At 35.0% G+C, this 23,511-nt stretch overlaps 3 protein-coding genes across 3 annotated transcripts in view; 1 reads left to right on the plus strand and 2 right to left on the minus strand.

Moving 5' to 3' along the window:
- Window positions 1–17,171, minus strand: part of LOC143914180 (uncharacterized) — a 30,183-nt gene extending 13,012 nt beyond the window's left edge. Inside the window, exon 1 of the mRNA XM_077434287.1 lies at window positions 16,611–17,171. Coding sequence (XP_077290413.1) covers window positions 16,611–17,057 — 447 coding nt within the window. The 5' untranslated portion in view covers window positions 17,058–17,171. The remainder of the gene's footprint in view (window positions 1–16,610) is intronic.
- Window positions 893–11,411, plus strand: LOC143914181 (carboxypeptidase B-like). Its single transcript, XM_077434288.1, has 8 exons — window positions 893–1,040; window positions 3,360–3,524; window positions 3,603–3,794; window positions 8,251–8,384; window positions 8,463–8,620; window positions 10,584–10,706; window positions 10,788–10,884; window positions 10,957–11,411. The coding sequence occupies exons 1-8, from the start codon at window positions 899–901 to the stop codon at window positions 11,344–11,346; spliced, it is 1,401 nt and encodes a 466-aa protein (XP_077290414.1). The 5' UTR covers window positions 893–898; the 3' UTR covers window positions 11,347–11,411.
- A 4,194-nt stretch (window positions 17,172–21,365) lies between the features above and the next one.
- LOC143914137 (trypsin-1-like) lies at window positions 21,366–22,620 on the minus strand. The gene is made up of 6 exons (XM_077434228.1): window positions 22,566–22,620; window positions 22,332–22,480; window positions 22,104–22,261; window positions 21,814–22,022; window positions 21,578–21,741; window positions 21,366–21,503 (listed from the first exon to the last, which is right to left on the minus strand). Exons 1-6 carry the CDS (start codon window positions 22,618–22,620, stop codon window positions 21,366–21,368), a joined length of 873 nt encoding a protein of 290 aa, XP_077290354.1.
- Window positions 22,621–23,511: the final 891 nt, after the last annotated feature.

Genomic DNA, 23,511 nt, shown 5'->3' on the forward strand with positions numbered 1-23,511 from the left:
GTATTTTGAGCATGTACAAAGTAAACAAGAATACTACCAGCTAAGCCTTTCCAGGTAGCATTGAAAAACATAGATAAATTAATAAAAATACATTGAACATGGGTCGTGTAATGCGTGCCATTAATTTGTCAACGTTTATAAAGACTGGTTTACACCGGAATTTCTGAATTTATAACCATAGCAGAATTTCTCAACATAAATCCCTAGCTGCTGAGTATTTTAGATTGTGGCTTGGCATTTAGATTGTGAGCATTACACTTTAGCAACAATGAAGACGATGAAATTAGTTTTGGAAAAATACATTAATTAATAGACTTCTTTTGTTTATTGTTTATTGTTGCAAGATATATTAGAGTCTAAACACACCTTTACAAAACTCGAAATCCTCGGCGGTAGTTATCTAGGGTTTGTTTGGATTAGCTTAAATTTTTATACATGCATTCTATTGGATTTCTAAATATTTCTAGTTGGAAATGTTGGCGAAATTTTCAGCGTGGCGAGCATTCAACAGAAAAGACGTCAGCACTCAAAGGGTTAACAAGACGATGCAAAGCTTCTATCAAGGGCACTAAGCTGTAATTATATGTAGTAGGCTTTTTCCTTAAGATCAATGTAATTTAACTTCGTGTTCTAAAAAGCCAGTATGTAGAGTATGTATAGTAGATCGAAAGAGTACTACTAGCATGGATTATAGAAGCATAATCGGTGCTCGAGTGGTACCCAAGATAAAAACACACATGAAACGAAGACCTTCACCAGGCTGTGGATGCTGGCGATGATGAGTCCATTTATTCAACACTTCCCAAGTCGAATTTTAAAAGTGAGAACTTTGCCAGTACCGTTGATTCGGTTAGTGAGTATAAAACGATTATTGGCGACGCCACTGGAACCAGTCGACATGCACTCCTCGTGGTGTTCAGTCGTGGCGCTGGTGATAGCCGTAGCCCAGGGTGCGCCAGATCGACCGGCGTCGCCCAGTTTCGGTCCCGGATACCTCGACAAGGTGGTCTTCCTGGACGACGACCAGCCGAACAGAACACGTACGACGCGAACAACCACCCCTCATAATATGTAGATTATGATATATCGATATAATATGTGTGCGATCGATACATTGTTGTATGGGACATTAGTGATGTGCTCTCATACGTGCGAAATTTGTGTGAAAAAAAAAATGGTTCAGTGAATCGAGCAACGATACGTGGTGGTTTTGAAAAATTTGCCTGTTGTATTGAAATTAAATTAGTTTTAGATAACTTGAAACAATGGAAGATTTTAGTTACTGCAAAAATAGTAATAAGATTATGACGTTGTGTTTCTTTTACACTCAAGCATGTGCTTATTGATAAATAGTAGGTACTATTTTTAATCGAAAGTGGAAAAAAAAAATTTTTGGAAGCCTGGGTTTTGTATAAAACAGCAGTTTTGAAAAAAATTCTGATATTTTTATTAAATACTAGTGTTGTGCCCGTTGAAATATCAATGGGTGGTTTCGGAAACAAATTAATACGTGATTTAAAATAAAGTTACAATACGTATAGTAATAATTAATCGGGAATCGGAACTAAAACAGGGATCGGTATCCGGAACTGAAAATATGCTCCTGGTATTCTAAAATTTGTTATTTGTTAAAATCGAAATCCCCAAACTGTCCCCACGTTCTGCCATATATAATATATGTCACAGTGAAAATATCTGGTTCTTGAATCGGAACTGAGGTACTGCAGTCCAAGAGAAGCGCCTTCTCCCCCCCCCCCCTCTAGATGCTCTACCGCTAATAACCTAATAATATTTATTGAGTTTAAAAAATAGGCAACTATTTTTCATTCGATAACCAGACACGGTTCGTGCATGGAAACTGAGGTACTGCAGTACCTCAACCAAACCGATTTTTTTAATGAAGAAACTTCCAGTATTTTACCGTGAATATATTTACATGCTCCTCTTTACGAATATTTTTCAATTCAAAAAATCGTATATAAATATTTTCTCTATAAACTGAAATTAAAATAATAATTTCCTGGTGATAAATTAAAGCATATTAGGTACATCGAGGCCGGTCAGAGGGGGCTATGGTATGGGAGCGCCAAACCCACTAAATTAAAAAATATATATATTACATATTTAGAATAATAAACATAAAATCAAATTTACAAATTTTTATTTTAATTCAACGTTTTGGGTGAAATTAATGCGCCGCGGGAGAAATTTTTTTCGAAAAATTAGCATGATTAATTAATTTGATAATTTTGGAAAAAAGCTTATAAAAAGTATTTTTTCTTTTGAAAAAACGCTTAGGGTGGGGGTGCGCCTGAGTTTCAGTCCCCCCTAAAAAAATCTACATACATACTATGTATGTAAATATAAATAAGAAAAAATCATTAGACCCTTTCTGTATATTTTAAAAAGTTGGATTTCAAACTATTTACATAAGTAAAAGCTTTTAAAAATATTAAAAAGCAATCTGGCCTTTCGCATGCATTATTTGACAGAATGGATATCTATCAATTTTTAATATGAAAATATTACATTATACAGTGCATGCTCGCATATTTTGTTTTCCTTTTGGAAAGTGGACTGACCCCACTTTCAAAACAAACGGCTCATATACAGTTCCGTTTTGTATCTGTTAGATATTGTTCTAAAGAAAGCATTAATGTGTGAAATATATGTCTTTTTTTCTTTCAATAGTCAATAAACACGTATAAATTTAAAAAAAAACCGTTAACACTAGAAAAATTCAAAAAAAAAGTAGTTATATGAAAATATATAATTATAATAATAATGCAATCAGAAAATTGATAAATTTTTTTTTATTTTCCATTCCGAAGATGCGTTCTGAGCCTTCAACATATCCATAACAGCTTTAACACTAAAATTAGTTTACATAAAATATACAATTCTCAACAGCCTGTGTTATTCCGTTGAAAAATACTGGAAAATCTTGTATAACCACTAATTATTATAAACAAACGATAACGTGCTAATTATTATAAACTAAACACCCGTTCTGAAGTAAAATAAACAGTCATCATTTTTCAACATATCATTCAAACGAGAATAAATATGCTTTTCAAAGATAACTCGTTAAATGAATAGTCACAAAATTATCATAAGGCCATTTAGAAAAAAACCATATTACGTATATGAACTTTTCACCGCCATAATAAACACCATAATCGACCAAATAATGATTTTATCAGCCGTTGAATTGAAATAAACGTACGAAAAATATATCATTAGCATACACGCATACGTAGTGCGATTTCAACGTTGATTTGAATACAATCATAAAGAACAAATATTATAAAAAAAGACTGACAGACCAACTAATTCGCCAACGTTTGCATTATTTCCAGCGAAATTAAACGACGAGCAGTTGACAAAAGCCGATGAATACTCAAACTATGAAGCGGACATCGAAGCACAAGGACGAGTGACATACGAAGGTGCTCAAGTGTGGAATGTGGCCGTCGATAGCAACGATAGGCTACGCATCGTCGGTAACTTGACCAGATATCGAGGTATAGCAATCGACCATTAACATATATTATTAAGCTAATTATGCACACATGTACACAGTTTGTGATATGGAATTTCAGAAGTGGCAGCTTGGGGCGGTGATCACGATGCAGTCGACTTCATGATCAAGCCGCACAAATTGGACAGAGTGTCGAAGGTGCTGCGGAACAACAATATACCGTACAGTATTGTCATTCCAGATCTACAGCAGTACATAGACAATGAAAATCCACCACTCAGCGACGAAGAGACTGAATTGCAAGAACGAAAAGGTATACACTAATGGAAATTTTATTGAATAATTACATAATATAACGTTTACGGGAATCGAAAATGAGCACGAGAGTGTAATATCGAGCTAAAAGTTTCTAAAAGTCTATAATAGTCGAGTTAGAAGTTGGCTGTATGTATGTTTGTCCGGAGTAAAATCCACTATAGTTCATTTTAAACCAAATACGTAAGATACTATACATAAGACCATAGATAATATACATAAGACCCCTCCCTTAAAATGTGACGTCAAGTGGCCAATAACTACACATATGTACCTAGGCCGAAATCTGCAGCATTTCTCATAATACTGTTGCGTAGGGGTTGATTGAGGACCCAAATGAAAGGCCAAAGTCGCTTCACAGCATTTATTGAATGATCCAAAGCCAGCGCTCGCTCAAGTATAATCACTGTACCAAGTGTACTTCCTTGTAAAGGGCAAGTTGCCCACCACAGCTTCCCCGATCTATTTATTTACCCACTGTTTAAGCGCGTACAGTTTTAAGTGAGTCTCACGCTCTCACGTTCTGAGAATTCTACCGGCCACTTACTGCGTCCCGTTAGGTCAATTCGGGGGTCTCCATTGTTAACCCCCGAATGCACCCAGACAGCAGATAATCCCCATAATGTTCCCATGTTACAATATATTATACATATATATAAATCAGTATTTGGCCCATTGATATTTCTACAAGTGGTATATTTTGAAAAGAAATTGCAATATACATATGTATGTATATAAAATATATATTCGATGGTAAATTTTTGGGCGTGAACCTTTTTTTTACAAGGTTTTTTTTTCCTTTCCTTTCCATCCTTTGAAAAGAATGAGAGAACAATATCAATTTTTTAGCTCCCGGAAAAATGCACTAAATTGCACTGAATAGTAGCGCAGTTTCGAGAAATGCTAATTTTCAAAGGCGCTCAAAAAGAACTGACGCAATAGAATTCCACTAAAAAGGTTAGGGTGCGATTTAACTGTACATTGAGAAAAATACTTTTTCTTAAAAAAAATGTTTGTGCATTAAAAAATTTCGTATATAATAAAATATTTTGGCATTATAAAGTGAACATTAAAAACAGTGCCGGTTTTAAGGGGGGGCTGTGTCGGGCGGCGCCCAAGGGCGCTTAGTATGTTGGGGCGCTACTCCATGCACCGAAGGCGCTTTAAAATTTAAAATTAGGGCGCCAAAGACCCTAAAAATTTTTAGATCAGAATGCCAAAGGCGAAACTTAAATTGATTATTTGAAATTGAAACTTATCTCCGGTCTACAATGTCACAAAATAATTTGTCACAATTTTCTAGGGCCGCTTAGATCAAATTTCCCGAGGGCGCCATAGAGTGTAAGGCCGGCACGGATTAAAAAATATGAAACGATAATTAAAAAAAATAGATTTTAGCATTAGAATAGATACAAAAAGTGGCAATGTTGCAGTTGCGTTGCTATTGACAACTGTCAACTGTCAAAAGTGTTTACTTTTGTTTACGTATTACGTATGAATATGAATGATGGTCAGGTCGCAGAGTCGAAGCCAAGCTCGTAGGTGTCGAAGGTCGCAAGCCGAAGAGTAAAACATAAGGAATCCACTAGAGAGAAGCGTTGGTCGATGTCGGTTCATATTTTGGAATTCGCGACATTGCCGATAGAGTTCATCTGTCATTTTATACACATTTCATCCGCTTTTTAAATAGCAACTATTTTTTTCAACGATCAAAGCAAAGTTTCTAATACAATCTGTATCCGTCATTTAAAAATGCGCACAATTTTTTTTGCAATGTACAGAAACTTTTTTTGGAATGGAAGTTTAAATTGTTCCCAAAAGGTTAGCTCCCTCGTATAGCATACAAATATCCCTTGACGCTTTTTTGTGGAATTCTATTGCGTTAGTACTCCTTGAGCATCTTTGAAAGTTTGGATGTCACGAAAGTGCAACTATATCGAGTGCATTATTCCGTTCGCCCAATTTTTCGACCGGTATTCGTCCTTTATTGGTCGAAATAAAAAAGTACACGGCTCCCATGGCCATGTATGGTATATATGAATAAAATACAAGCCATTATATGAGTCTCAGGGGATAAAAATCGATTAAAAGTTGAACGCCATGTATGTACATATGTACCACTGTTTAAATTATAACGAAAAATGTAATGAAGGAACAAAAAATCTAGCATACCCAAACCAAATGACATTTGATAAATTAAAAAAGCTTTGATCATATATTATAGATAACTCCTAATCACCAAACAATAATTTACAAATTCATACATATGTAATATATGACATCTAATAGCTCATCGAACCTTTATTAATTTCAACCGTCATACTACTACACATATAACACTAGAAAAAAATACTAAAATACATTCATATGTATGTAAGAATCGATACTGATCAAGTCAAAACATATGTAAATGACTTGTCACCGTTTTAAGGTACTCACACACTCGTACAAACAGCCCGTGTCAAATCGAAGGCATAACAAAAACAAAAAAACACGACCACAGAGAGTACGTCGTCGACACGATCGCATCAGCACTGAATGTTTTAATTTGCAGCGAGGGCTTACAAATTTTGGAACAGTTACAGAATCAAGGGCCACACCGCCATGCCCGTGGTAAAGCCGGCTAGCCGTAGAATGGCGATGCTCGGTGCGTACATGGGCTACAATTCCCTCGACGAGCACATGGAATACTGGCCCGCGGCCAATTGGGGTTTGTCACAGGACCAATGCATGATTTTAAAACACAACACACAAAAAATGAACGGCTTATGTGGTGTCAATGGCGTTCGTTAAAAATTTTCACTTTGAACCAATGTGTGGAACCGAAGTCGCTTTCTGATTTTTAGACATCTTATTTTCAACTTTTTGATTGGTTAAAGAATAATGAACATTGTGAAATAGATACAGTATATACGTACCTTTATACAATTAAAGTCCTCAAATTATGTATATTGAGTCGGTCAGTAACTTGCTTGATTTGAATTTTTCAAAAATATACCAACAGTAAATAGCAGTTTACTGACCATTTCTTAAACAGTACTGAACAGAACCTTTAGGTAAAAAATAGCATATTGCGTGTAATTTAATTTAATCTGCTTGCTATGATTCCAATATTTAGCAAGGGGAGGCTCAAAGAGTTACAGTCATTCGCAATTTTATTTAAATTATGGCAGTAAAACATATGATTCGTTCCTAAAAAATATATGATTATCAAACAAATGTGTTTGACCTGGAAATAAAAACCTTTATCTATGTGTTACAGTGATTTCATACTAGCAATGAAAGTATACTTTGACTGGCGTTCATAGTCAATACTTAAAATTTACGATATATTCGTCAGTGTATAAATATTTAATTACATCTGAAGGCAAATTGATGATGTCAGACCAACTTTTGCAGTTTGTCCCAATAGTATTTCATATGGAGACCGTTTAATTCCTGAAACGAATGCCTTTTTTTCATAATTTGAACATTCCACAGTTCTTTCGTCCAATTGGTGCTGTTATAATCTAGCATTCAAGTATACAGCATGATTTTAATGTGCTGGTTTGTGTGATACTTTGACCGACTGAGTATAATTTAATTAATGAATGTATAATTTCACTGGGAAATAAAGATTCATTGTAACATGTATACGAAGTATCAATAGATGAACTTTTGTGACCAAAGGAAGAAATTTGACCTTGAAATTTTGATCAATATGTAATCAGCGACGATCCCAGATCACGTTTTGTTTTTATTTAAATTAAAAACAGCAATAAAACATGCGGTAATAATTTTCTAAAAGAATATAAGATATTGCTTTAAGTGTATTAAATATTTTTGACCTTGTATTGTAGAGCATTTTTTTTTTTTTGGGAAGGATAGTAAATATTAAAAACAACTTTAAACGTTAGAGAAATTCTAAAGCACTGAAAATCAACGGAAAAATACAATGATGAACTGGGAGCATCAAAAAGATCAAATTGAATATATTTGCATACGAAGTTGAGTCGAAATATTAAATTAAAAATTATACAATATACCCCCAGTACATTATAACTGAAAAAAATAATAATTTAAATCAGAGAGTACCTTCATTCCCACCTGTACATAATAACAGTGCACACAACTACTACTAAATCTTGAAAATATATGTCGCTTAACACACACCAAAATCTGACAAGACCAATCCTATAATATGTGCAAATAAAATTTGGGAACCGCTGTAGATAACACACACACACACACACACACACACACACACACACACACACACACACTACAAGATCCTAAGCAAAAATGCATGTCACCGTTTATGTATAATAATATATATAATATATATATGTATAACAGCATGAAAAATACAACAAACTTTGTAAAATATTCAACGCAACACGTGTACATAATACAGTGCATGTACATATGTATATTACAAAACAAAACACGGTTTAAATTCACCATTACCAATCCAGGACACCGTTTGACGTGGAAGCAGTACCATCGAGTGTCGGATATACATGGATTCTTAGACTACTTGGCGACCACATACCCTTCGATATGCAGCGTTCACACCATCGGAACGTCTCACGAAGGCAGACCGTTGAAGGTCCCCGTTGAATTTCATACAAACTATATATATTGTACGTCATAAGACTGAATTTTTAAACTGTTTGGTACTCGTCAGGTTCTGAGGATATCTAACGGAGGAAATAACAAGGCTGCGTGGATCGACGGTGGAATACATGCCCGTGAATGGATTAGTCCCGCAACCGTCACGTACATCATCAATCAGTTCGTCGAAGATTATGACAACGAATCAGACTTAATACGCAATATTGACTGGTAAGTTATCCCACGTTCACTTTTTGACGACCGTCTAGCAGGGTTTTTTCAATATACATATAAAAATGTCTTATTTTAGTTACAAAAAGTTTTGGGTGTGACCAACCCATGACTTTATCTATGTATTTGAGGAATATAAGGTCACAAAACAAAATTCGATATTGAACCGGCAGCATTATGAAATACTAATAGCTATGACAGCATTTTCGACACAAATGTATGGAAACTTGCACAAGACAAAAGTTCTACTTTCCGGTTATCGGATTTTGTTCAATTTTTTTCTATTACTTAAAATCACTATCAGTATTATACACAATAAATATCAAGAAGATTAAAATAATTTAAAAGGTCAAAAAATAATGAAATATTGTTTTAAAAAAAAATACTACTTCCGGCTTACGAATTCTAACCAAAAACCTTATCAACCCCCCCCCCCCCTTGCTTATTCATTTTGGTTTTCCTTTTTAAACATGCAATTAAGACATAAAATGCCAAAAAACAAAAAAAAAACGTTTGTTATGAACTACCAGTTCTAGACATAGCAGTATGGCGGCACGGTGGTTGCGTTTATGTTAAGTACCGAGAGGTCACTGGGTTCGATCTCATGCTAATTTTTAATGCTCAGACTTGGATATTTGTGACTCCAAGTCGATTGTTTCCTATCAGAGTTTGCAAATTTATATGATTTCATTGTTGAAACGGTTCCTACATCAAATTGGCAAAAACATTCCTACTTACTATGTCACCAATATCTGAATTAGATGTATGTACAATATGTTAAATAATATGTACAAGTCTAAATCTATAGATGTTTCTATGGATAAATTAATAGTTAATTTCGTGTTCTTCAGTATCTCGAAATTCAGCGATTTATGTAATAAAAATGCTGCGATATTTGTAATTGGCTAGGAAGACGCATTGGGTTTACCTGTTAGACTTTCCTGGTATATATATTTATGTAAAAATAAAATAAAATACATATGTATGAACTTAAAAGTAAGTATTGCTTTATGCTGAAGACCAGGATGATCAGCTACATTGAAGCTTTTTCTACACAGAGTATGCTAAAGATTCCATGGACCAAAAAAGTTACAAATTAAATGACACGAGTGGGGTTGTTAGACGTCCCGATTAATCGAAATTGTCCCAATTTTCAAGTCTCGTGTCTAGAATAAACCTTTTGGGACGCCCTAAAGTCCCGATATACCACTTTTTAGATACCCACCAACGTATAACTCATAGTTTAAAAATATGTTAGCATTTATAAATAAAATGTCGATGTCTAACTACCTCTACCTTACGCTATAATATATTTAAAATTTATTAAATATTATTTAATTAATTTTTAGTTTTAGCAATGACTGCTTTTTTCCTATTTACATTTATAATTTATATTTTATTTAATATAAATTAAAAATTAAGTGCTCTAATATTGTTGTCCTGGTTTGAATTGCAAGAAATCTAACAACCCTATACACGAGATTGATTGCATTTATTAACATTTTTTATTTTACATAGATATACATATACCAGGAAGGCTTGACAGGAAGACTCCAATGCGCCTTCTTGGACAATTAATTGCAAACAATGCAGCATTTTTATTACGTAAATCACTGTATTTCGAGAAGTTGAAGAACACGAAATTAAAAATTAATTGATTAATCCATTGAGACATCTATGCATTTTAGTTTTGTACATAATTTTTACATTAAATACAGAAGATTTGTGACAGCAGGTAGGATGATTTTTTTGCCAATTTTGAGGAACCATTTCAACATTGATCAGATAAAATTGGCAAACTCTGACAAGAAACGATCGATTTGGAGTCACAAATATCCAAGTATAGAGGGATCGAACCCAATAATCACTTGGTGCTAAACATCCAGGCTACCACTGGGCCATACTGCTGGCTAAACATGACTAATAATAATGTAGTAATTTGACACAAACCAATAAATTTCAGGTATTTCCTACCAGTAGTGAATCCTGACGGGTATGAATACACACACACGATCGACCGTCTTTGGAGGAAGAACAGAAAAGGAAAAGGTTCATGTTCCGGGGTAGACCTCAACAGAAACTTTGGGTAAATTTACAAAATCATTCGTAAATATGTATAACGATAAACAATCCATCATTTTTTTTACAAATACACATGTGATTTTAGACACCATTGGGGAGGACAGGGCACCTCGAAAAATCCATGCAGCGAAGTATACGCCGGCAGTAGCGCGTTTTCCGAACCAGAAAGCAAAGCCATAGCCGTAAGTACAAAACCAATCTCAAATGGCAACAACAATTCAAACTGAGAGTAAAAATTGATTATGCCATTGCAGAACTTCATCATGACCTCGTCGGCGAACTTCAAATTGTACGTATCGTACCACAGTTACGGACAGTACATCCTGTATCCATGGGGCTATGATAAAGTGGTGCCTCCGGATCACGCAGACTTGGATTTGGTGGGCAAGCAGGCCGCTCAGGCGATACAAAAGACCGGCGGGACTCCGTACAAAGTCGGTGCTTCCAGCATCGTCTTGTATCCGGCCGCCGGTGGATCAGACGACTGGGCTAAGGCCGTGGGAAAGATCAAGTATTCGTACACGATAGAGCTCAGTGACACGGGACGGTACGGCTTCATATTGCCGGCCAATTACATTATAAAGGTGGCGAAGGAGTCATTGGCTGCGCTGAGAGTTATGGCAAGCGCTGCCAACGCTGCGTGATATGTAATATGACTATATAAGATTTAAAATACTATATATTTATTATAATAAACTATTACAAACCTCATGTGTGAATTGAATTTAGATTTGATACGAACGATTCCATGGAAATATTCCGGTTAAAAAAATGCTTCATAAAAGATTACCCATACAAGATAAATTTCCTAATTTCTTAAGACTAAAAAATAGACAACTACCATATATAATATGTACATAACGAGTCTACCTCACGGGCCAGAATGTGAAATTACCGAAAATGCAAATATCGGAAGGCAAAGATCGAAAATCGAAAGATCTTAAGTCGAAAGATCAAAAAAAAAGGGTGCATGGTAAACGGTACATACTCACTTAATTTGCGCGAGCAGGATACAACAGGAACAAGAGGAACAGGCTTTTCCTCCCGTATTCTGCGCGCGCACATTAATACGGGAGGAAAAGCCTGCTCCTCTTGTTCCTGTTGTATCCTGCTCGCGCAAATTAAGTGAGTATGTACCGTTTACCATGCACTCTTTTTTTTTTTGATCTTTGCATTCCGATATTTGCGTTTTCGGTAATTTCACATTCCGGCTCGTCATGGAGACCGGTACATAACACATCATCATTTTGTATAAATACATATATAAAAAGAAATAGAAGTAGTAAATGATTATTTACATTTAGGTAAAACAATAGACAGGTCCGGTAGTAAAGAAGAAGAAATAAAGAGACGTATGAAATTAAGATGGAGTGCATTTGGACGAATGTTGTTTTTTAAATCAAAAATGCCACTCTGCCTGAAGAAAAAGATATTTGATCAATGCATTTTGCCAATAATGACGTACGGATGTGAAACTTGGACATTGAACGCAAAGATGCTATTCAAAGCCCAATGCTTTGTATGCTTGGCATAACGAGGAAGGACAGGAACCGGAATACATAGGTGAGAAGTATGACAATGGTAGTGGATATAGTGGATAGAGTAAAGAGATTGAAATGGCAATAGGCGGGCCACGTGGCTAGAAGAATGGACGAAAGGTGGACAAAAGAAGTGCTAGAATGTGAATGTAGAAGTAGAAGTGGTGCCTGAGAGAATGCAAAAGGGTAAAAGGAAGACCGCAGGGAAGATGTGTAGATGAAATTAAGAAAATGTGTGGGATGAGATGGATGAGAGTTGCGCAAAACAAGAGAGACGAGTAGAAGCTTGTCAGAGAGGCCTTCATCCAGAAGTGGATGGTTGAGTGGCTGTACATAGATTATGACGATATAAAGAGAAGCAAAATAGTTAAATAATACAACTATTTGTTTGTACTTTAAAGCTCTTTAAAGAGTACCTGGAAGACCAAGCAATGTTTCAAATTACCATGGCACATATCTATCTTTGAATCGCAGTCGACTATTTTTACTTTATCTATGTACGTCGTAACAATAGATGAAGTTTTGTGATCATGCGAAAATTCGAACTCGTTTTTATTTGTATCGTAGCAAAGACCTGATTATTATAATTTTATACAAATTTGTAAATCTTTTTTGTATTATTAACGTGTCTTAATTTCATTAGGAAAAGTTTTTCAATGCTTTCATACTAGATATATGTATAATACATATAATAACAACTTTTATAGGTATATTAGCTACAGAAGGCGCGTGCACAGTACTCACACAAATGCATTTTTCATATACAGGCTGTTGAAAGAAACACGCTAATATTTATAAATTTTATTTCAACCGATCGTGTAATGTTTTTAAGATCTATGATATAATTTGGATGGCAGATTTATTTAATATTTGAATACGTGCCACGAATAAAATGATAAATAGCATTTTTTTTTAATTATATGTAAGTAAAACAAACGTACGTATGCAAAAATTAATACGAATTAAAAAATGAGAAAAAAATATAGGATATAAATTATATTAAACAGGAAATAAGTGATTTTAAAAGTGTTCGAATTTTGATAATAATGCAGTCCTTTTCATTATTATGTATAGACATTCTTCTTTGTCGGCTAGTATTAAGTCCCGACCGTTACAAAGATAATAAAATAAATTCGCAAAGAAAGCGCTACACTTTGTTGTTTATTTGCTGACTTCAAATTTTTTTACTGTTGGGTGCCTAGACCAAAATATTTTTTCATTATTTTGCATAGAATTGATTGTCAGCTTCAGAATTTCTTGGCCAAGTCAGAACTTGTCATAAATAAAAGTCCTTAAAACAACTCGCACAGTCGATGAAGATGTGGATGCTGCTGGATCTGATGACTCTGATGATAAAGGTTGTGTCGTTGATGGCTCCGATATTGAAGGTTACGATGTTGGCGGTTTATTAGCCACCACAAATTGATTTCGTACTTCACAAACAATTCGCTGAACACTTTTTTTAGAAACACCAGTCGCTTCCGCAGTTGAAGTATATAAATTTTTCATAAAACTATTTCTTTCGTCACTTTCACTATTCACCATACGATGCATGAAATAGTTGAAAACATTATATACAATTTCGCAAGATTGTCCCGTTAGTGTTTTCCCAGATCCAATTTTATTACAAAGCATTTTACTATCATATATCCACTAATTCTAATGAACTAACTCCAATTAACCAATTCGCAAACAATATAAGAACGCGTTACGTCAGTTTGTGGGGGTTGATCGGTGACTGACCAGTGAAACTGGAAAAAATCAACCTGTAGTGCACACTTTGAGCAATACAAAAAATAATTGTCGTTTCTGTCATGCTCGGAAAGTGGGTGCGTATGAAAGGGACCAACTGATTGTCCTAGAAAACAGATACAAACAATCTTATTCATATCTTCACGGACACAATATACGTGTTTGTATTGGTACGTGCCAGCTTACGCTGCACGAGCTATACTTTACTTTGATTTTAAATCGCATTTACTTTTTAATTAATAATGTATATGAATATTGAATTACTAACTAAGAGTAACTCACCAATACCCAACATGTACAGATTTGAGACACAGCGTTTCAAAAATATCTTTATCTTTTTCTCAAATTTAGGTCATGTTAAGGAAACCTCCGATATTTGACAAATTTGCTACGCCAAATGAGTACATGTTATCAGTATCATTCATAAATAAAAAATACAAAATATTAAAAGACAAAAAGTTAATGATTTACATCAACTAACTATACAGTGCCGGTCACTGAAATCGCAACCCCTTAAATTTTACGATTTTCGGGTAATAAAACCTATAATCGTTATATATTAGGATTTTTTACTACTTAGTTATTTAAATACACAACCTTTCTTCGATTTGAGCTCATTTTCGTGTGTGGTTTCGGAGTGGAAACAATATAATTTGAAGAAACATGCCGCAGAACAGAAAAACACATACGAAGTGCAGCTAATTATATCGAATATGGTGATAAATTTGCTTTTATCATTTGGAGAAATTTCCGCTAGAGTAGGATGTTCCAAATCCACTGTCTTCAGAATCTTGAAGAAAGAACGGGAATTTGGAACGTTACAACGAAAAAAGGGAACTGGATCGAAACGACAGGCATCTAGGAGGAAAGAATTGTTTATTGACAAGCGAATCATTACACGACAGGTTCAAAACTGCTACAGAAATTAGACGAGATGCTCCTGAAAGGTTTTCAAACGACATTAGTGTGGAAACTATACGTTGACACTTTATAGATAGTGGACTTTTCGCAAGGAGACCGACGAATAAACCGCTCCTCATGAAGAAAATGATGCGTGCACGCTTGGAATGGGCCAAAACACACAAAATTTGGATTGAAATGGATTGGCGAAGAGTCATATTCTCGAATGAATCCAAATTCAACATGGTTGGCTCGGGTGGGTTGCAGAATTTCCGGCGTAAATGTTGAGAACGCTACAAGAAAAATTGCACCCGGAATACAGCAAAGCACCCTCAGAGTATAATCATCTGGGGATGTTTTTTTATTATGGAGTTGGAAGAATTACATTTTTGAAAGGGTTCGTGAATGTTGAAATTTACAAAAATATTTTAAAAGATCATCTCATACTATCAATAGAAAAACACTTTTCTAGGTGTCATGACGTCATATTTCAAGACGATTATGCACCTTCCCATAGTGCAAAATCGCCAATTTTTTTTCTTTATTTTATGCATTTGAATGTGTACAATAATAATAAATAAAAAAGATGTGATATTTTAATAAGTTTTTCAAAGGAGAAGACTTATTTACAACAACTCACGAGTACCAACATTAACTTGGCCTGGAAAAAGCCCCGATTTGAACCCCATTAAGAATCTATGGAGTATAATTAAACAAAAAATCAGCAAAAACATCATTCCAAACCTTCAATCATTACAAAATACTATCCAAAAAATATGATTTGAGAAATTTCCATTACAAATCCTCGAGGAATTCGTAAATTCCATGCTTTGGGGAATTGTCGCAATCATTAAAACAAAAGGGGGAGCAACTAATTTTTAAATATTTTATTATCTTATTCTTATGTGTCTATACGTTGTTATTCAATTAAAAAAAAGTGTTGGGCTTTATTTTCTACAGCAATAATGCGTGAAGAAGACATTGGACGTAAAATATCCTTCACGCTTAATTTGTCGTAGTTCGTTTTTATTACATTTTTCTAACATACATATTGTTACGTACGCCGCGGATTGAGCGAATTGCACTTAGACCAAGGGATATCTGTTATCGGATTAACTAAATGCATGCACTTACTTCCAAAGATTATATCTGGACTCTAAGTGCATTTAGGCTAAACAATGACCGTTATTAGTTATTTCTCAGAATCGGTATGGGAAGACCCAATGTCTTGGAAATACATATCCGAATACGTGACTATACAACAGGTAAACAGATTAGGCGTCCTGAGAGATCTACCCTTTATAAGGCGGTACGTAGGCGATATAATTCATTCTGGACTTAGCCGTGACACTGCGTGTATCTCCTTAATCATCAATAAATGCTGTGAAACGACTGTTGGCCTTTTACTTGGATCCTCCACCCACCCATACGCAACAATATTAACCCACAAATAACTAAAATGATATTTACCATCATTTTAAATCATTTGGGCGTGACTTTAAATCTAAATAAACGCGTAAAATGGTCTCTTCGTGTTTTTGTAAGGGGTTGCAATTTCAGTGACCGGCACTGTATATGTATGTGGAACCTTGTATTAGTACTCGAGAAAAATATTGAATTTTACATTTTTAATATTTTAAAATCGGAGTTGGCGTAGTGTATATTATTTTTAGTGCACACGCCCTGCTAATATATTAAAATATGTAAACATCACTTACTTGATTTGGTAGTACATCGTTCTGTTTTGGCATTTCTCGTTTGGTATCCGGGCCCGATTTACTATGAGACTGCTTTGCTTTCTTCAGATTCGTGTTGTGCCTCAATAAGGTGCGGTATGGAAGATAAGTGTCCCTTTTGACGAGACTGGAAGAGGTGGACGTGGAAGTGGAAGCGGGGGCGAGATCAATCTTGTTGGAGCGCTCTGATACGAGGGTCTCGGCCTCGGAGATAATGTCTTCGATGTCTCTGTCAGTGTTGTGTTCGGAGTGGTTCCCGTCGGCTTGGAGACGCGAAATCTCCTGCAGCAAGTCGGCGATGTCGGTGTCGGTGTGGTTGGTGGAGGCCGCGCAGAAGCTCTCCTGTACGAGGAAGTGTTGCATGGAGCGGGCGGAGGCGTCGGTGGAGGGACTGCGCCCCCTGTCCACTACGGCGGCCGCCGCTGCCATGGGAACCCACACCCGCGCTCCACCATGCGACCGCAAACAACACAGATTCAACGAAGGCAACGGATTCGCGAACACACACCTGTCAATTTGACGTTTGAATATTTCAACGCTGGTCGTAACACTCGAATGTACGATGCTAATTCCGGTTCGGTGATTACTAGTCACATGTGAACCGGTCACAAGACAACCAGTCGCTCTAGATCGGTCACACGTGATCACCCGTCACAATAAAACTGGTCACATCCTAAATTTGGTCAATCAGTTTTCTCGTGATCGATTTTAGGGTGTGACCAGTTTTCTTGTGACCAGTTTTCAGGTGTGACCAGTCCTGTGACTGGTTTAAATATGACTAGAAAGAGTATGGGTACTATCCATATCTCTATCCTACTCCTTTCCTTTTGGGCATGCTTGGATATAATTCCCTTGAACTTCGGAGAAACTTCTCGTTAATTCGTTTCGTTCTCCAGCTATTGCGTGGTAATACGTCATGCCCGTTGTTGCTGGAACAGTTGGGATTTTATGTCCCTAATAATTATGTGCGTGGTAGACATCATCATTTGATGGTTGTACCTGCTGCTCGCACAGTTCCTTTTCGAATGGCTCCTATTCCAAGAGCTATTCGACTTCTCAATGAAATCGTTGCTGCTGTCCCTGAATGTGATATTTTCCACCTTGGGGAGCGTAGATTATCGGATATTATTTTAACATATTTATCTGGTAACCTGCGCTCATAATTACTTTCTTAATTTGAATGTGATGAATGAGTGGAATCTTAATCTACTCTCTTCCATTTGGGCCTCGCTGTGATTTTATTTTTATTTATATTTTGTTTTATTTTATTTTACTTTTTCTTTCTCCTTTGTATATTTTTATATACTATTTTAATTTTGTTCAGTGTAAACAAAGAATGGGATTTATGGATTTTATTTTTAATTTTTACACTTTTATTATTTTTTTTCTCTCTGAATGATGTATTATTTTCCTTTTGTTACTTTTTTTTTATTATTTTATTTTACCATGTTTTCTGCTTTTGCTTTTTTCCTTTATTTACAGTTTACTTGTTTTTATATCATGTTTTTATATATTTTTCAAATGTAGGCCATTATGGCGCATTAGGTTCTTCCTGTAATGCCACAATGGTCCAAAACTATTAAATAAATAAATGACTAGTAGTCCGTTTACCGCTAATTCCACACCCCAACAAATTGAATTCATTTATTTATTTTCTTTTTTAAATACAGATGTGCCAAAACCCCAATGCGCCTTCCTGGTCAATTACAAATAATGCAGCATTTTTATTACCCAAGTCGCCGAATTACGAGACATCTATGAATTTCAGTGGTGTCACCCTAATGGTTTCCATGGGTTTCCGGAAACCCGTTGTTAAAAATTAAAAGTTTCCGGAAACCCGTTAGAAATCTTAAAATTCATATAATTTTTGTCCAAAATTATACATACCTTGAAAATTGTTGTTGACGGTTACAACTTCGAAAAGGTCGCAGTCGACTACATAGCAGTTAAAGAGAAAAGATGTATGTACATATATATATAAATTAAAAAAAAATTGGGGCGACACCACTGCTTATAGATACATTTTACTGTACGTTAATCATAAGCAAACAGCGGTGGCATAGTAGGTAGGAAGTTATTTAGCCAATTTAATCGAGGAACCGTTTCAACAATGACATCAGAAAAATTGACAAACTCTGATAGGAAACCATTGACCTGGAGTCACAAATATCCAAGTTGACCATTAGCATTACTCAGAATAAATTCTTTTAAATCGAGGCCAAATCACGGGATCGGATATATATTTACTGAATTTCGCTGAAAAATAAATAAATAAATAATAGACTCATAATCAGAGATCGGCGGACTGGTTGCTTTTGCATACAAAGAATGGTTCACTACTTTTAGCCTTTTTTTTTTGCTCTCTTGCTTTGTAGGACAATAGTGAACCATTTTTTGTGGGCAAAAGCAACTTTTTCGCCGATATCTGCTCATAACTCGATTAATTATTACTTTAAACAAATATTTTGGACAGGTGCACCGATCACTTGGTCAATCTTCCAAAGCCTGGCTATCCACACTTTGAATAATTTATTTTTAAAATTATTCGAAATTATTCCAGTATTCTTATTCTGATTATTGTCTATATCTTCCCCCTTGATAGTTTTTCCGCCAGCCGGACAAAATATGTGTTTGAGAAATCATCGATGCTTGAAACTGTTGCTCCTGATTTCACCCATTGGATTGTTTTTGTAATCTGAAATATTTTTAATTCTCTCACATAATATTTAGAGACCACTTTTCTGTTGACTGTTAAGTAGTTTCTAAAAATAACGCATAGGCAGTGTTAACCTCCTGAAAGGCTTCCTCTTTCTTACAAGTCTTTAAATGGCTCGTTCTAAGGAGCGCTGGTGCGTTGAACTCCCCAGTCAAAATCATTAAATTTATATGAATATGCTAGCAGTAAAATAAAAAAATCCCCAAAATACACAGACACACACACATTTTTTTTCTAAATCATGAAAACGTGATCAGTAATCGATTCTGAGTTCGAATCAGTCAAAATCTTGAGTTCGAATTTTCGCATGATCACAAAACTTCATTTATTGTTACTACGTACATAGATAAAGTAAAAAAAAATGAGTGGGTATATTCCAGGAAGGCATGCGTATTATATACTGATGAAACATATGGTGGGACAATAGTATATTTATGTTATATGATTGTTCGCATGGAATTTGGTGCGTCAACGACCTACATATTTCGTTTAGTGCATTTTGCTTGGCACTCCCATTGAAAAATTCTCCATACAAAATGTCAGAAAGATAAAGAGAATATTCAAGTGTTCTCGACACGTGAAACAGATACATATATTTCCATACAAAAATTTGGATCAGCGTTCCACGGTTACGATATTTTGCGATCGGTTTCGAAGGTGTTCGATCGTCTTCCATTGCATTATCCAGATAGTAAGTTATCACCAGTGTTAGTTGTTGGCTTGATGCTTTTCAAATAAAAATACACCTCTCCATTAGTATTCAAAGTAAGAAAGCAAAAAATCGTGGTTTTTCTAAGAAATTGACGATAGTGAACCATTTTTTGTGCGAAAAGCATCGAGCCAACCCCTATCTCTGGTTATCGCCTTTGCTTTTGAAGGGGTTATTTTTTTGTCTCAATTTTTGGAATTCCAAATGTACCTACTTGTTAGTATTAAGTAATTACTCCCTGATCCCATTGAACAATAACCAGACTTAGACGTTGGCTTAGTGCTCGTTAAATAACAATAGACCTTTCCATTGTCATACAAAGCAAGAGAGTAAAAAAACATGGTTGACAATAGTAAACCATTTTTTTATGTATGAAGCATCATCCGAACGCTGCCGAGTGCTATTCCCCAGGAAACAGAGGTTGCCGTTAGTCAATTTCTATTGTCCTACAAAGCTAGAGAGAATAATAAAATGTTGACAATAGAAATTTACAATAAGCAACCTCTCTTTCCTGGGAAATAGCATTCGAGCGCTCATCCTTAGTAATAATTATTATAACTAGAGGTAGGATAGTCACAGTGCTATCCATTGTTCCATTGTTGTAAATCCTTTGTAAAAAAGGTTCGGCAAACCTTTAACAATGCATTTACAACCTTTGAACAATACGTGGCACCTTCTTGGTCCGGTGACTAATTATAACATAATAAGAAGTATGTACATAGATGAGTCTCTGGGTAGAGTGAATGTTTTTGATCCCTCCTCTTTTATCGCCTTCTTATTCTAAAATAAAATGCCCTGCATTTGTATAATTACAAATACAAACAATATGCTACCCGTTATCTTAAATTATCACTGCGAATTTACGCACAAACTATAAATATCGTTTATCTAATTGCAAAGAGCGGAACTGCTATTGTTGTTGGCCAGTGCAAATTTATAGGCCACTTGATATTTAAAATATTTAAAACGTTTTGTGCTGCTGTTCCATATTTATTGATTGGCAATATATAATATTTATTACTATCGTTAGTATTTTGTTTTACTTCGGGTTTATCTTTTTTACTAATTAAATATAAATTGAAAAGATAGCGAACAGAAAATGTCAATGTGTAAATGAAAGTGTTCGATTTCGACGTAGAGTGATGAGAACATTATTTCGAGATTGAAAGTATTGATTTTATTGCGAACTACATACATATGTATGTATGTAAAAGCAGATATGTTTGTACATAGATGGATGGTGAATCAGACAACAGTTTAATCACATTCATATTTTATTTAAAATGGCCGCATATATGTATTACAGCAAAAATCAATAATCTACGTTGAAATAGTCATCGTCTAAATCAAGATGCTCCGTGATAAAATCGACAAAGGACGACACCTTAGTGTACACGGATGGAGCTCCTTTTGTTCCACAAGGATTGTAGCCCCAAGATACGATTCCAATCTGTGAAAAATAATTTTAATTTAATCTTTCGCTCTTAATTCAGACATATTTCACGATCAAAAACCAAACGCAACCTGAACAGTTTTATTGTTTTCAATTTGAACCAAAGGGCCTCCGGAATCACCATTGCAAGCAGATTTACCACCAGTAAGAGGACCAGTGCAAACATTGGACCTTTCATCCAGAGGATTTCTATCCTCCTCACTGTCTCTGAACGATTCGACGGAGTCGTTGCATTCTAAAACAAAATTAAATGTTTCAATCAATCATTTACATTACATGTTCTGATAATTTTTCAACAATTAGGTACCTTTGAAAGTCAATATAGGCAGGTCGATCTCTTGAAGTTTTTCTGGAGCTTTGCTATTTGGTGCCGATTTCAGAAGACCCCAACCAGCCAACCTGGACTCTCCAATTGGAGTCGTGTCCTGTTCAGCTAAACGAATCGGTTGAACTCTACTATTGAAAAAAATTGGTTTTGCTAGTCTCAGCAAGGCAATATCGTTAGGATTCACTCCCCTAGATCAATAAAGTAAAAATCACAAAATCAGAAACCATTTCATCATTAGTTCATAATTAAACTTTATTTAATATATTTACCCCTCATAATCAGGATGTATGATCCTTTCTACGACTCGTATCGTTTGAGCTGAAGATTCCTTTCCTTTCACAGAATGAATACCAGCAACGATATCCATAGGTATGATATAGTTCCAGAAGGAATCATTGTCTCTGACGCAATGAGCAGCTGTTAGGATCTATGATTCAAAATATACTATGAAGGGAAGCAAAAGGATACACAAATCGATGAGTTTGATTAGAACCTACCCAATATTCGTTCAAAATAGACCCAGCACAGGTGTGACGGTGCATCCACAGATATTTGTTCTGGAGCGAGACTATATATGGATGTGAATGGGGCTCAGCCTCCCATCCACCCACAATTTTATTATCTTGAAATCTATTAACAAACCCACCTAAAATACAAAATATAACCATCTGTGGTGATTGTGCTGCGTTTGAGGTTGCAGTTGAAAACTAAATAAGTGGTTGGAAACTCACCATTTACTAATAAAAGTAATTCGCCCAGCAGAAAAGCAGTCGTTAAAGCGTTCATTGCAAAGCTAATGTTTCAACACTAATAATTGTGCAATGAATGATAGATGCAGGACATCGTAACCCTTTTATATTTAAAATAAATTGTGTTTCGAGATAAAAATACAATATGCGGGCTAAAACAATTCGTGGATTTTATGTCTAGTTGTAGAGCTCTGTATGTCAATGTAAAATTTTTCAGATACGGTTGGAAAATGAGGTTTATTCGAATGATTCACGAAATTTAATCGTAGAAATGTGCAAAAAATTTATAAATAATTCAAAAATATTTGACTCATCTATACTTATAAAATTTAGAGTCAAATGAAAAGTTTACAATTTGCATACTTTATTTTAAATTAAGCTTGAAAGAAAATTAATTTATTTTTATGCGTTTATGAAAAAAAAATTTTACGAGTTTCAACTCGATAATGCTACATTGCTGAGACAATTATAGTTATCTTTACTGGGTACTAATCATACCTCCGAGATTAAACCGTTATGTAAGCCAATTATAAAAAGAATTTGCATAATTAAAACGTATATCGCCACATTTGATCTGTCATACTTAATATATATAATTGTAATTATGCTGTTGTCTATTAGGTACATATGTATATATATATATATTTTATCTAGTACGTATGTATGTACATATGTACGTGAAATGAATTTGGTACACATTTTACCGTGACCAATATTTATTATCAAAGGGACGAAGTGGCCCTTTTGAATATTGACGATTTGGGCATTAGGCAATGAGTATTTGTAAAAAAAAAACGACAAGATAAAGGAATGACATTCACGATTTATTTGATTACATAATAAAAATTAAAATAAAAAAAATATATAATATATTCAATTGCTTCGTTTTCCTTGCTGCGTTAGTCCTATTCGATCACGGATTTCTTTT

This window comes from Arctopsyche grandis, chromosome 7 (assembly GCF_051622035.1).
Source record: "Arctopsyche grandis isolate Sample6627 chromosome 7, ASM5162203v2, whole genome shotgun sequence".
NCBI classification, from domain to species: domain Eukaryota; kingdom Metazoa; phylum Arthropoda; class Insecta; order Trichoptera; family Hydropsychidae; genus Arctopsyche; species Arctopsyche grandis.